General features: G+C 45.1%; 1 protein-coding gene across 5 annotated transcripts in view; it reads right to left on the bottom strand.

Moving 5' to 3' along the window:
• ROBO4 (roundabout guidance receptor 4) overlaps positions 1-12,313 on the bottom strand; it is a 101,381-nt gene that overhangs the window by 39,432 nt on the left and 49,636 nt on the right. For 3 of the 5 annotated variants that reach the window (XM_083480367.1, XM_083480364.1, XM_083480365.1), the window contains exons 14-15: positions 11,206-11,544; positions 3,789-3,905 (exon numbers count right to left, since the gene is read on the bottom strand). In XM_083480367.1, the coding sequence (XP_083336493.1) occupies positions 3,789-3,905; positions 11,206-11,544 (456 nt within the window). The remainder of the gene's footprint in view (positions 1-3,788; positions 3,906-11,205; positions 11,545-12,313) is intronic. The other 2 variants (XM_083480366.1, XM_083480368.1) reach the window with 1 other exon arrangement.

Here is a 12,313-nt window from a genome sequence, read left to right as displayed (position 1 = left end):
CAGTTCCGGCACCTCTCGGGTGAGCGCCATTGCCATTATAAGAGAACAAGGGACGTGCTCATGGGGAGTTCCAGCACCTTATTTTCTAGAAAAATAGCACTGCATGGAACATATGGAACACCCCTCTTTTGAATGCCCCCTCCGCCAGGGTGCAGCGCAGTGCTAAATGCAGTGCTAAATGCATCATAGCAGGCATGGGGCAGTGATGGTCCTTTTCATTCATAAGGGAGGAGAGGCTTAATAATTTCCTTCCAAGCCACGGTGCCATTAAAAATCACACACAAGCAGACACTTATTAGCGTTAAAGGAAAATCTCCCATTGGCAGAAGCAACCAAGATCATTCATTGACACATGTGTTCAAAACTGGAGCAGTGCCCTTTGAAATTAGCCGCCCAAAGGTCCCAGGATGGCAGAATATGAGCATCACATTACAAAGGATGCAAGGTACTACAGGCCAAAGCACAAGGAGACCTCTGGTCCGAAATGAGAGCTGGGCACCAGAATGCAAAAGCATTAGCAATCAACTGTTCTCCAAAGAAAAGCTCCATAACTCCAGAGCTAACATGAAGCTCTGCTGCCCTCTCCTGGGATGTTAAGAGAGATGCTATACAATCCAAAGTAGAGGCTTAAACAGGAACGTCCATGCTATTGCCCACCTCTGCCAGGGAAAGCCTTATGCTCATGAGGGATTTCTCAGTGCATAGATAAAGTAGGAAATTCCCCTCTGCAAGGTGTGGTGATGGCTTTAAGGGGAGAATAGGCAAATTCAGCGAGGATGTGTTTTATCAATGGCTACGGGTCGTGGGCACCATGCCTCTGAATTGCAGTTCCTGGAGAACAGAAGTCGGAGAAGGCTTCTCAGAGACATGCGGGTGGCTGCTGTGAGAAACAGGATGATGGTGGACCTTTGGTTTCATCCAGCAGGATTCTTCTGGGCAATCTTTTGAGGGTCACATGTGAGAGGCAAAACTATATGTGTACGTCTATCTTTGTACATTAGGCTAGTTTCTACAGTCACATACACACTATCCTCCAACCAGAGAAGCAAAAGTTCATGGACACATTCCAGCTGGCAAAAAACACCCAAGATATGAAGTAGGAACCGCTGAGGGATATGGCCAGGAAGGAATTTCAAGGACCAGATAGAAAGCCCTAAAGGTAAAGGGACCCCTGACCATTAGGTCCAGTCGTGGCCGACTCTGGGGTTGCGGCGCTCATCTCGCTTTATTGGCCGAGGGAGCCGGCGTACAGCTTCTGGGTCATGTGGCCAGCATGACTAAGCCACTTCTGGCGAACCAGAGCAGCACACGGAAATGCCATTCACCTTCCCGCTGGAGCGGTACCTATTTATCTACTTGCACTTTGGTGTGCTTTCGAACTGCTAGGTTGACAGGAGCAGGGACCGAACAATGGGAGCTCACCCCATCGCTGGGATTCGAACCACCGACCTTCTGAACGGCAAGCCCTAGGCTCTGTGGTTTAACCCACAGTGCCACCTGCACCCCAGAAAGCCCTAGAGGGGCGCATATACCCTACCCCTGAGCTGGGCCTGAGATTCCCCGCCTCCTCCAGGTCTTCCATAGTGTTCATTTCCATTACACCCACTCATGGGATCGGTTCCACAGAAATTGATGTAGATTAACCCGTCCAAGCACACGTATCATGGACAGCTTTCAGGAAACGGGAGCTTTGAACTGGAGCAAGACTGACCTTGTGTTCCACCTTTCAGGACTGCATCCTTAAAAACTACATCCTTAAAAACCGGGGGCTTTTCCAAACTCAAAACCATGTTTTTAAAGTACAGCTGTTTTATAAATAACTTTCCCATATTTTCGACAGAACTACATCTTGAGGTCAGGTGGACAGATTTCAAGCGTGTCGGATCTACTATAACCCCGAGATCTATCAACCAGAACCAAGGCTAGAAGGCATCCTGTTAGAATTAAGGAAGTTGGTGCTTCTGAGCACATTCTGAGCCTAGGAATTTGTTTTTCAGGTCCAGAACTGAACTGAGCTTACAGTCCTTTCACTACTGATTTTAGCTTTCTTCATTTCAACAGCCCAATTTAGGCCAGAAAAGTCATTTTGTTGTTACTATTGTTAAGGGAGTTAGAAACCATTGCCAATCTACAGCAAATCACCCTGGGATCTGCCCGTAGATTCTGATCTACTTTCTATGCAACTGTTTTTTCAGCTACCTCACCCCCTGCCTTTGAAAGCCTTTTAAGAAGCTGCTTCAGAAGAGCGACTGTCAGCAATACTATGGAAGGTTTTCTAGGACCAGGGGAAACCTGCTAAGCTCCCTTGTTATTTTTGCTACTACCAGGAAGTGCAAAGTTCTTATTATAATCTTGTTATATTTATAGAACTGAAAAGTTGTTTCTTTATACATTGTTATATTTGCTATTATGTTGTCATTTCATTATGTTATTAAGAAACGGTTCGTGCAACGGTTGATGTTGAGATGTCTCCATGTTTTCTTTGTCGTAAGCCATATTGAACATGGTTCTATTTATAAATTTATAAGCTGTTGATAAACTGGAAGTTGAGGAATGAGGAAATTAAAGACGTTATGAGAAAATGGGACCGAGACCTGTATGATTGAATTGGAGAAATGGAAAGAGCTCTGGACAAAAAACTTAAAATTTACGGCCTGCTACTTAATAAGGGAAAATTTCGTGAAAATGAAATACAGGTGGTATCTAACCTCTGTTAAGTTGGCTAAAATAAATAAATCTCACAACAATAATTGTTGGAGGTGTAAAAACCAAATAGGAACTTTTTATCACATGTGGTGGTCGTGCCCAGAGATAAAAAAAATTCTGGGATATGACTTACAAGGAAATAAAAGAGGTATTGAAAATCACATTCTGCAAAAAAACCGGAAGCGTTCCTTTTGGGAATCATGACAGTCAATATCTCTAAAGATAAAATAAGATTATTCCTTTATGCGACATCAGTGGCAAGGGTCTTGGTGGCTAAATATTGGAAAGAAAATTATTTACCCACCAAAGAAGAATGGTTATGCAAGCTGACCGAGTACTTGGAACTCGCAAAGCTAACAGATGTATTAAGACACAAATCTAATACAATAGTTAAGAAAGAATGGGATCATTTAAACAATGACCTGATGAATCAAGGTTCAGCACCTAAGATCTGGTTGTGCCTAGAATAACACTGCAAAAGCAATAGTGTCCTGATACGAAGATGAGGAACCAATGGAAATACAGGAAAGTATCTTTACTAAGAACAATGAACTGTTGTGGTATTGGCGGAAGTCTTTATTTGTTGTTTTGTAGATAACTTTGAATGTAGTTCTCTGTGTTTTAATTTAAGAATCTGTTTGTAAAATATTAGTCTAACCATGAGTGATTTACTGTTATCTCTTATACACACACACACACACACACACACACACATACACACACACATACATTCTTTTTTCTCCTTTTTTCCCTCTTTTATACTTCTCCTTTCTTTTTTCTTCTATATTATAATTTTACTTTTCCCTTATTATTTTTTATTTTTTTATTTACTTAATCTGTTTGATAACTGTAAGTTTTATTCTAATTGTTTGTGCATGCAACATAATTCAATAATAAAAAAGAAAGAACTTTTTGTATGAAAATGAAAGAAGGAAGGAAGGGTAGCAGCGTAAGCTGGTCCCACTGAACTCACTAAGTGAGCATGCACTGTTAGTCTGGATCCAACCCTAGGTTTCTAAGAACATTGCCTGTATTTGAGTTTCTTCCTGATGCTCTGTTTTGCCCCTTGCTGCTTCTCCTACCATGAGTTCTCCGGTGCTTCCCAGAGCTGATACGAGAGCTTGACTGGCTGCCCTGGCTGCTCCAGTCTGCCGAAAAGCTAGATGGCTGCGTGGGAGTGCTGTGTGCTTGTTGTAGCTCTGGAAGAGATAAAGACATTGACATGTGCAAGTCAGATCAGCCTTGATTCTCATTTCAACTAACAAAGGAGATAATTGTGACACGCTATATAGTCTTCTTTCTCAATAAGAAGTGCCACTTTCAGGTTTTTTAAATTGTTTTAGGCAACTGAGCCTGTAGTATTTCCCATCCAACGTTTTCTTTCAATCCTTTTGTTAGTGCATTTGTATTGTTGCAATGACTGGACAACCATCTTTCACTAGGAAGATTGCATGTTAATGGATCAAAATGACTGGTTGATGATTTATCGGTGGGGGCTGATGGTTGAGAGATCTTTGTGTGTGGAAGAAACTGCATTTTTACTGAAGACTTAAGGCGGTTTCAGAAGTGTGGTGTGTGTTTTTTAACTTATTACCAATGCTTTTAAAAAAGAAAGAAAGAAAGAAAGAGAGGGAGGGAGGGAGGGAGGGAGGGAGGGAGGGAGGTGCAGGTACCTTGAAGTTGCTACAGTAAGTGTCACACTTTTACCCCCCAGAAAAAAACTGCTTATTACAAAAAAAGGGGATATGTGTTTGCATAAAATTGGCACATGCCAATTTAATATGTATAGAAACAAATTTAGAAATAATAATAATAATTTATTTATATCCCGCCCTCCCCAGCCGAAGCCGGGCTCAGAGCGGCTAACAGCAGTAAAATATTACAACATTCTAAAATCATTTCATTCTAAAATCAATTCAGAGTCAAATTAATGGCAACCATTGGGCTAGAGTTCTGTGAGGATTGCCAAAGGAGGGGGTCAGGCTGTTCCCTGGCCAAAGGCCTGGTGGAACAGCTCTGTCTTGCAGGCCCTGCGGAAAGATGTCACGTTCCGCAGGGCCCTAGTCTCTTGTGACAGAGCGTTCCACCAGATCGGAGCCACAGCCGAAAAAGCCCTGGCTCTGGTTGAGGCCAGCCTAACCTCCCTGTGGCCCAGGACCTCCAAGATGTTTTTGTTTGAAGATCGTAAGGTCCACTGTGGGACATGCCAGGAGAGGCGGCCCCGTAGGTGCGAAATAATAACTGTCAGTCGCCTGCCCAGGAGCTACCTGATGACAGGCACTTTTGAGGCCCCTGCTATCTCTTCTTATAGCTCTTTATCTCGGAAAACTTTTCTAATAGAAAAGGGATGGGGAGCTTGTGGTTCTTCCAAACAACGTAGATCTACCTCCAATCATCCACCATGACCATTGGCCATACTGGCTGGGGCTGGTGGGAATCGGAGTCCCACGACATCTGGAGGGCCAAAATTTCCCCATCTTTGTAACAGAGGATGTAGGAACAGATGTCAGGGCCGGCCCAGGACATTTTGCTGCTTGCTCAACCCTAGTGCCCCCCTGATGTTGCCACTGATGACAATGACTCCGCTGCTGTGCCCTGCCCGCCCCCCACCTCTGCTGCCTGAGGTGGCCCAGGGATGCCCCAGCATGTTGAAGGTAAAGATAAAGGGACCCCTGACCATTAGGTCCAGTCGTGACCGACTCTGGGGTTGCGGCGCTCATCTCGCTTTATTGGCCGAGGGAGCCGGTGTACAGCTTCCGGGTCATGTAGCCAGCATGACTAAGCCGCTTCTGGTGAGCCAGAGCAGCGCATGGAAATGCCGTTTAACTTCCCACCGGAGCGGTACCTATTTATCTACTTGTACTTTGACGTGCTTTCGAACTGCTAGGTTGCAGGGACCGAGCAACGGGAGCTCACCCTTTCATGGGGATTTGAACCGCCAACCTTCTGATCGGCAAGTCCTAGGCTCTATGGTTTAACCCACAGCGCCACCCGTGTCCCTATGCTGAAGGTAGGAGGGGAGAAAAAAGGGGGCTGGAGAGGAGGCCAGTTGAGGGACCAGTGATGTATGAGGAAGGGGCCTTCAGTGCACATTGAAACCTTCCAGGGAACTAGAGAGGTTTTTCCATAATTGGTTCTGGAGGCCTGATTTGAATGCAAAGGCCAAAGTTGTGGAGGACCACACGGATACCGAGCTATGGGGGTGCCCCTCGGAGCTGCCAGGCTTGTTTCCCAGCAACCCCACCCGCCTCGTCCTCAGCAGAGAAGGCCACCGTCTCTGCATCACTCCCGGCAATTAGCAGCTTCAGCAAGCAAATTAGGTTTTCTATTAGATTCCGTGAAAGTCGCGGCATTCAATTTGTACCTGAACTTTGCAGATGATTCAATTAGGGGCTCCTCAGCCTCCTTGGAGGGAGGACAGGGAGATGCTGGCATCATGCAGAGGAGGGGCTGAGCTAAGGCTGTTCCCCCACCCCCAGGAATCCGTATGACATTTAAAGGTAGACAAATCCCTTATCTCAAGACTCAGGACATTGGAAGCTGCCTTATTCTGACGTTTGGTCTCTCTAGCCAGGGATGGGGAATCTGTGGTCCTCCAGAGGTCATTGGATTCTTACTCCCAACATCCTTGACCATTGGCCATGCTGGCTGGAGATAATGGGAGCTGGAATCCAAAACTTGGGGGGGGGGGTGCGCAGATTGGTAAGATCTGTTCTATGGCAATACAGTGGTACCTTGGTTTAAGAACAGCCCTGTTTACGAATGATTCAGTTTACACACTCTGCAAAACCGGAAGTTGTGTCCCGGTTTGCAAACTTTACCTCGATTTAAGAATGGAATCCGAACGGTGGAAGGGCACCAGCGGCGGGAGGCCTTGTTAGGGAAAGCGTGCCTAGGTTTAGGAACGGTTTTGGTTTAAGAATGGACTTCCGGAATGGAATAAGTTTGTAAACCGAGGTACCACTGTACTCCTGATGCTCATGATTGTGGCTACCATTGCCAAATCAGGGAGTTCCATGAGGAGAAACCCATATAAGACCTGCATTGGCTCCCAGTATGTTTCCGAGCACAATTCAAAGTGTTGGTGCTGACCTTTAAAGCCCTAAACGGCCTCGGTCCAGTATACCTGAAGGAGCGTCTCCACCTCCATCGTTCTACCCGGACACTGAGGTCCAGCACCGAGGGCCTTCTGGCGGTTCCCTCACTGCGAGAAGCCAAGTTACAGGGAACCAGGCAGAGGGCCTTCTCGGTAGTGGCGCCCTCCCTGTGGAACGCCCTCCCACCAGATGTCAAAGAAAACAACAACTACCAGACTTTTAGAAGACATCTGAAGGCAGCCCTGTTTAGGGAAGCTTTTAATGTTTGATGTATCATAGTATTTTAATATTCTTTTGGAAGCCGCCCAGAGTGGCTGGGGAAACCCAGCCAGATGGGCGGGGTATAAATAATAAATTATTATTATTATTATTATTATTATTATTATTATTATTATGCAAGTCTAGGCTCAGATGTGACCCCCATGGAATTCAGTGGATTCAGCGAGTCTATATAGGATGGTAGCCGAAGTTCTAAGGCTGAGATGGGGAACAACAATCAGGGGTGGGGTAGGAATTATACTCCAACAACATTGCCAGGGCAGAAGACAAGTTCTCTTTCCTTGGGCACTACTGAGAAACATTAACAGTGTGTAGAGTGGAAAGAATGTGGAGCGGGCCAATATGCAAAATTCAGAAAGGAGTCAGCATGCCAGGGGACTGGTGGGGGGGCGGCTTACATACACACCCTTTCCCCTCTCTGCAGTTCATTCATCACGCATTCACAAAGCCCAGCCTTACACTTTTAAAACTATCATCATTATTATTTATTTGATTCATATACTGCCCTTGACCAAAAGATCCCAGGGTGGTGTACAACATTAAGAACACATTTTCAACTGATTTTTCAAGTGTGTGTGTGTTTAAAAAATGTTTTTAACTGTTTTTATGTGTTTTTTGTGGTGGTGGTATTTGGCTACTTCTATTTATATTTTGATTGTGTATTTTGTGTTTTTATATTGTAATTTTATCTTGTGAACCACCCTGAGACCTGAGGGTATAGGGTGGTATATTATTATTATTATTATTATTATTATTATTATTATTATTATTATTCAGTGCTTTTTTTCTTAAAAAATATTTAGAGGTACTCTCACTCTCATACACATATTGAAATACTTCTCCTCAATGAGGCCAAACTTAGATTCACAAAATGTTTAGGGGTATGCATACCCCTGCGTACCCCCCCAGAAAAAATGCACTGATAATAATAATAAAATAATAATAACAATAATAATAATATGGAGCATCAATAATAAAAATATAAACATAATAAAAAGCATAATGACAGTAAGGTAAAGGTAAAGGGACCCCTGACCATCAGGTCCAGTCATGGCCGACTCTGGGATTGCAGTGCTCATCTCGCTTTACTGGCCGAGGGAGCCGGCGTACACCTTCTGGGTCATGTGGCCAGCATGACTAAGCTGCTTCTCGCAAACCAGAGCAGCACACAGAAACGCTGTTTACCTTCCCGCCGGAGCGGTACCTATTTATCTACTTGCACTTTGACGTGCTTTCGAACTGCTGGGTTGCAGGAGTAGGGACTGAGCAACAGGAACTCACCCCTTTGCGGGGATTTGAACCGCTGACCTTCTGATCGGCAAGTTCTAGGCTCTGTGGTTTAACCTACAGCGCCACCCTACACTAACTAAATGGATTGTAACCTAAGCTTTTGTGTACCAGAATCCACTTGAGTTGCATGCTGTGATCATCAGGTGCCAGGTGTCCATCTATCTATATCTTGAATGTAAAGAGCCGGGTGTCCAAAAGGGCAGGAGATGCAAGAAGAGACAATGTTAACACTCCACAGACCCAGTAACACTTTGTGCACAGTGCAGTCAGCTCAAGTTCCATCAACACTCGGCTCCTAATAAAGACTAGTGATCTTTAAGGTGCCACAACTCATTTTCACATTTGCTGCCGCAGAGCTCCCCCTCTGGAGCGAAAATATTGATAGCTAGAGACCTACTGTCGGTGGTTATTTAAAGCCACTATCTCAGATTCAGCCCTCCTTGGGTTTCCCACTGCCACGGATGTGATGCCTTTCTCTATGTCATCCCTGCGTCTAAATCCCTAAATAATCTTATAGTCTCTGCAAGACACCCTCTCCACAGGGAAATTCATTTCAGGCAGTAAACCTGAAATTAACATTAGCGGAACAGCTCTGCAGTAAAATATACTACTGAGAGAACTTGTAGATTCTTGTTCCTTGGAAGAAAAGGTTTCTGCTAGGGATGTGAGACTACAGCTCCGTGGTAGAGCATTACCCTTGAATGTTGAAGGTCCCCAGTTCATTCCCTGGCATCTCCAAGCAGCTCTGGGAGAGATACCTGTCTGAAATCCTAGAGAGCTGCTGCCAATCAGTGTCCAACCTGCCATTCTCCAGACGTCATTGGAATCCAACTTTCATTAATGCCAGCCAGCCCAGTCAATGGTTTAGGACAGGCATAGGCAACCTCAGGCCTCCAGATGTTTTGGGACTACAACTCCCATGATCCCTAGCTAACAGGACCAGTGGTCAGGGATGATGGGAATTGTAGTCCCAAAACATTTGGAGGGCCGAGGTTACCTATGCCTGGTTTAGGAGGATGAGAGCTGTCATCCAGACCTACACTGGCTCCCAGTACGTTTCCGAGCACAATTCAAGGTGTTGGTGCTGACCTTTAAAGCCCTAAACGGCCTCGGCCCAGTATGCCTGAAGGAGCGTCTCCACCCCCATCATTCTGCCTGGATGCTGAAGTCCAGTGCCGAGGGCCTTCTGGTGGTTCCCTCACTGCAAGAAGCAAAGCTACAGGGAACCAGGCAGAGGGCCTTCTTGGTAGTGGTGCCCGCCCTGTGGAACGCCCTCCCACCAGATGTCAAAAAGAAAAACAACTACCAGACTTTTAGAAGACACCTCAAGGCAGCCCTGTTTAGGGAAGCTTTTAATGTTTGATGCATTACTGTATTTTAATATTTTGTTGGAAGCCGCCCAGAGTGGCTGGGGAAGCCCAGCCAGATGGGCGGAGTATAAATAATAAATTATTATTATATTATTATCCAACAAATTGTACAGGCTCATAGGTTAGCTGTGTCTGGTGTAGACAACAGTGAAGAGGATGGTTCTATGGTCAGACTCAGTATAAGGCAGCTTCCTATGTGGTCTAGGACTTCCCCCAGAACCAGGGGTCCAGTTAAGTAACCTACTGCTTCTCTTTCATCCAGAAAGAGATGGGGCTCTTGCAACTTTGAACAGCTGCACGACACAATCAATCAGGCAAAATTGTCCTAGCAGTCAGATGCAGTGAAGGCCCTCCTTCATGTGCCTCCTACTTGAGTGGTCCAGAGGGTGGCAACACGAGAACGGGCCTTCTCTGCAATGGCTCCCTGTCTGTATAATGCTCTCCCCAGGGATGTTCGCCTGGCACCTTCATTATGCACCTTTAGGTGCCAGGCAAAAACGTTCCTTTTTAACCAGGCTTTTGGTTGATCTGTTTGACATCCTATACCCTTTTAAAGGGACGCGGGTGGTACTGTGGGTTAAACTACAGAGCCTAGGACTTGCCGATCAGAAGGTCAGTGGTTCGAATCCCCACGATGGGCTAGCTCCCGTTGCTTGGTCCCTGCTCCTGCCAACCTAGCAGTTCGAAAGGACGTCAAAGTGCAAGTAGATAAATAGGTACCACTCCGGCAGGAAGGTAAACGGCGTTTCCGTGCGCTGCTCTGGTTCATCAGAAGCGGCTTAGTCATGCTGGTCACATGACCTGGAAGCTGTACGCCGGCTCCCTTGGCCAATAAAGCGAGATGAGCGCCGCAACCCCAGAGTCGGCCACGACTGGACCTAATGGTTAGGGGTCCCTTTACCTTTACCCTTTTAAAATGTGGCTCTTTTCAGGGAGGGGTGTGTTATTCCATTGTTGGTTATATTCTGATTATATATGTTGTGATCTTTTCTGTGAACTGCCCTGAGATCTCCGGGTATAGGGTGGTATATAAATAAGGATAAGGATAAGGATAAGGATAAGGATAAGGATAAGGATAAGGATAAGGATAAGGATAAGGGTAAGGGTAAGGGTAAGGATAAGGATAAGGATAAGGATAAGGATAAGGATAAGGATAAGAATGGAAGCTTTTAATGTTTAATAGGTTATTGCATTTTAATATTCTGTTGGAAGCCACCCAGAGTGGATGGGAAAACCAGGAAGATGGGCAGGGTATAAATAATAAATTATTATTATTATTAGAATGGGAAGAAGCATCATCTGCCAAACTACTAATGGTGATGCAGCTGTTCAAAGCTCATGAGTTCTGCCAGAAAAAACGTTGCCAGCCTTACTTTCCCAACTCTTTATATATTATATAGCTTATGATGTCATAGGCAACTCCCAGACGAGAGAGAGAGAGAGAGATGATGATGATGTCTTACCTTTCTTGCTATTTTTATCCCAGGATCCCTGAGGTATAAGATTTGGAGATAGGGAGCCCTTTGCCTTCCGTGGCCCTGGACGTGCTGCTCCCCTAGTACTGGCCAGCCAGGGGTTCGGGCTGTAGTGGGGCATGAACATCTGGTCCCCATTTTGCACCAGTTCCACGGCATGCAGGCTGGGGCTGGGAAGGTGAGGCAGTGGGGCATTGTAGAAAGTTTTCAGGTCCTTCACGGGAAGATCTACATAGAGTGCCCCATATAGGCTGCTGCTCCTACTATCAGCCACCAAAGGAACAGTTTGGATGCGGGAACCTTGGCTCTGCCTGTCGAAGGATGCTGCTGGAGGGGGGGGGGCAAGGAAAAGGCAAAAAGGAGGGGCCAGTCAGGGATGGAGCAACCTACTTAGTTCATAGCCGTTTTGCATATGTTGATTCATAAGTCCATTTTGCCCCATTACTGCAATAATCTGATTTTTTTTTAAAAAAAGGAGTCTAAAAAGATATCATATTTAAATATGTATACTTAAATGTCCTTAAATGCATTTTTAAATGTCTCTCATAGTACGCATTTCCAAGAGTATATTTTATCCTTATAGTACACATTTTACCGTATTGGCCTGAATATAAGCCAAATCCGCAAATAAGCTGCACCTTTAAAATTCGGGGTGGGGGGAGTCAATACCCGAATATAAGCGGCTCCCTTAAAATTGGGTTACAGGTTGAAAATCGCAGTGGTTAGTAGAATTGTAACTCCAAGCCAATTTAAGCCTTTGATCTTGCAAGCCCACAAAAGTTACCGTACAATCGCTGAAAGTGCAAATCGCTGTTCAGTTGAATACAATTCCTCAGGTGCTCACACCCATAAATGACAAACGAACAGTCTCAAATCAGCAATAAAACATTTTTTTTGTTCCGTTTTACCATATGTCTGTTTCAGCAGCGATATCGTAAAAGCCGATTTTTGTAAGTTCATGAATTTATGCTGCACTTTAACTTTTCACGGTTGGAATTTGGGGAGAAAGTGAGGCTGATATTCGGGCCAATGCAGTATATGCAGTTGATAGGTGCCTCAAAATTCAGAGACGTGCAAAATCCAAATAACTCTAGAA

The sequence above is a fragment of the Podarcis liolepis genome, assembly GCF_965112155.1.
Source record: "Podarcis liolepis genome assembly, chromosome: 16".
NCBI lineage: Eukaryota > Metazoa > Chordata > Lepidosauria > Squamata > Lacertidae > Podarcis > Podarcis liolepis.
This window is presented reverse-complemented; position numbering and strand designations above follow the sequence as displayed.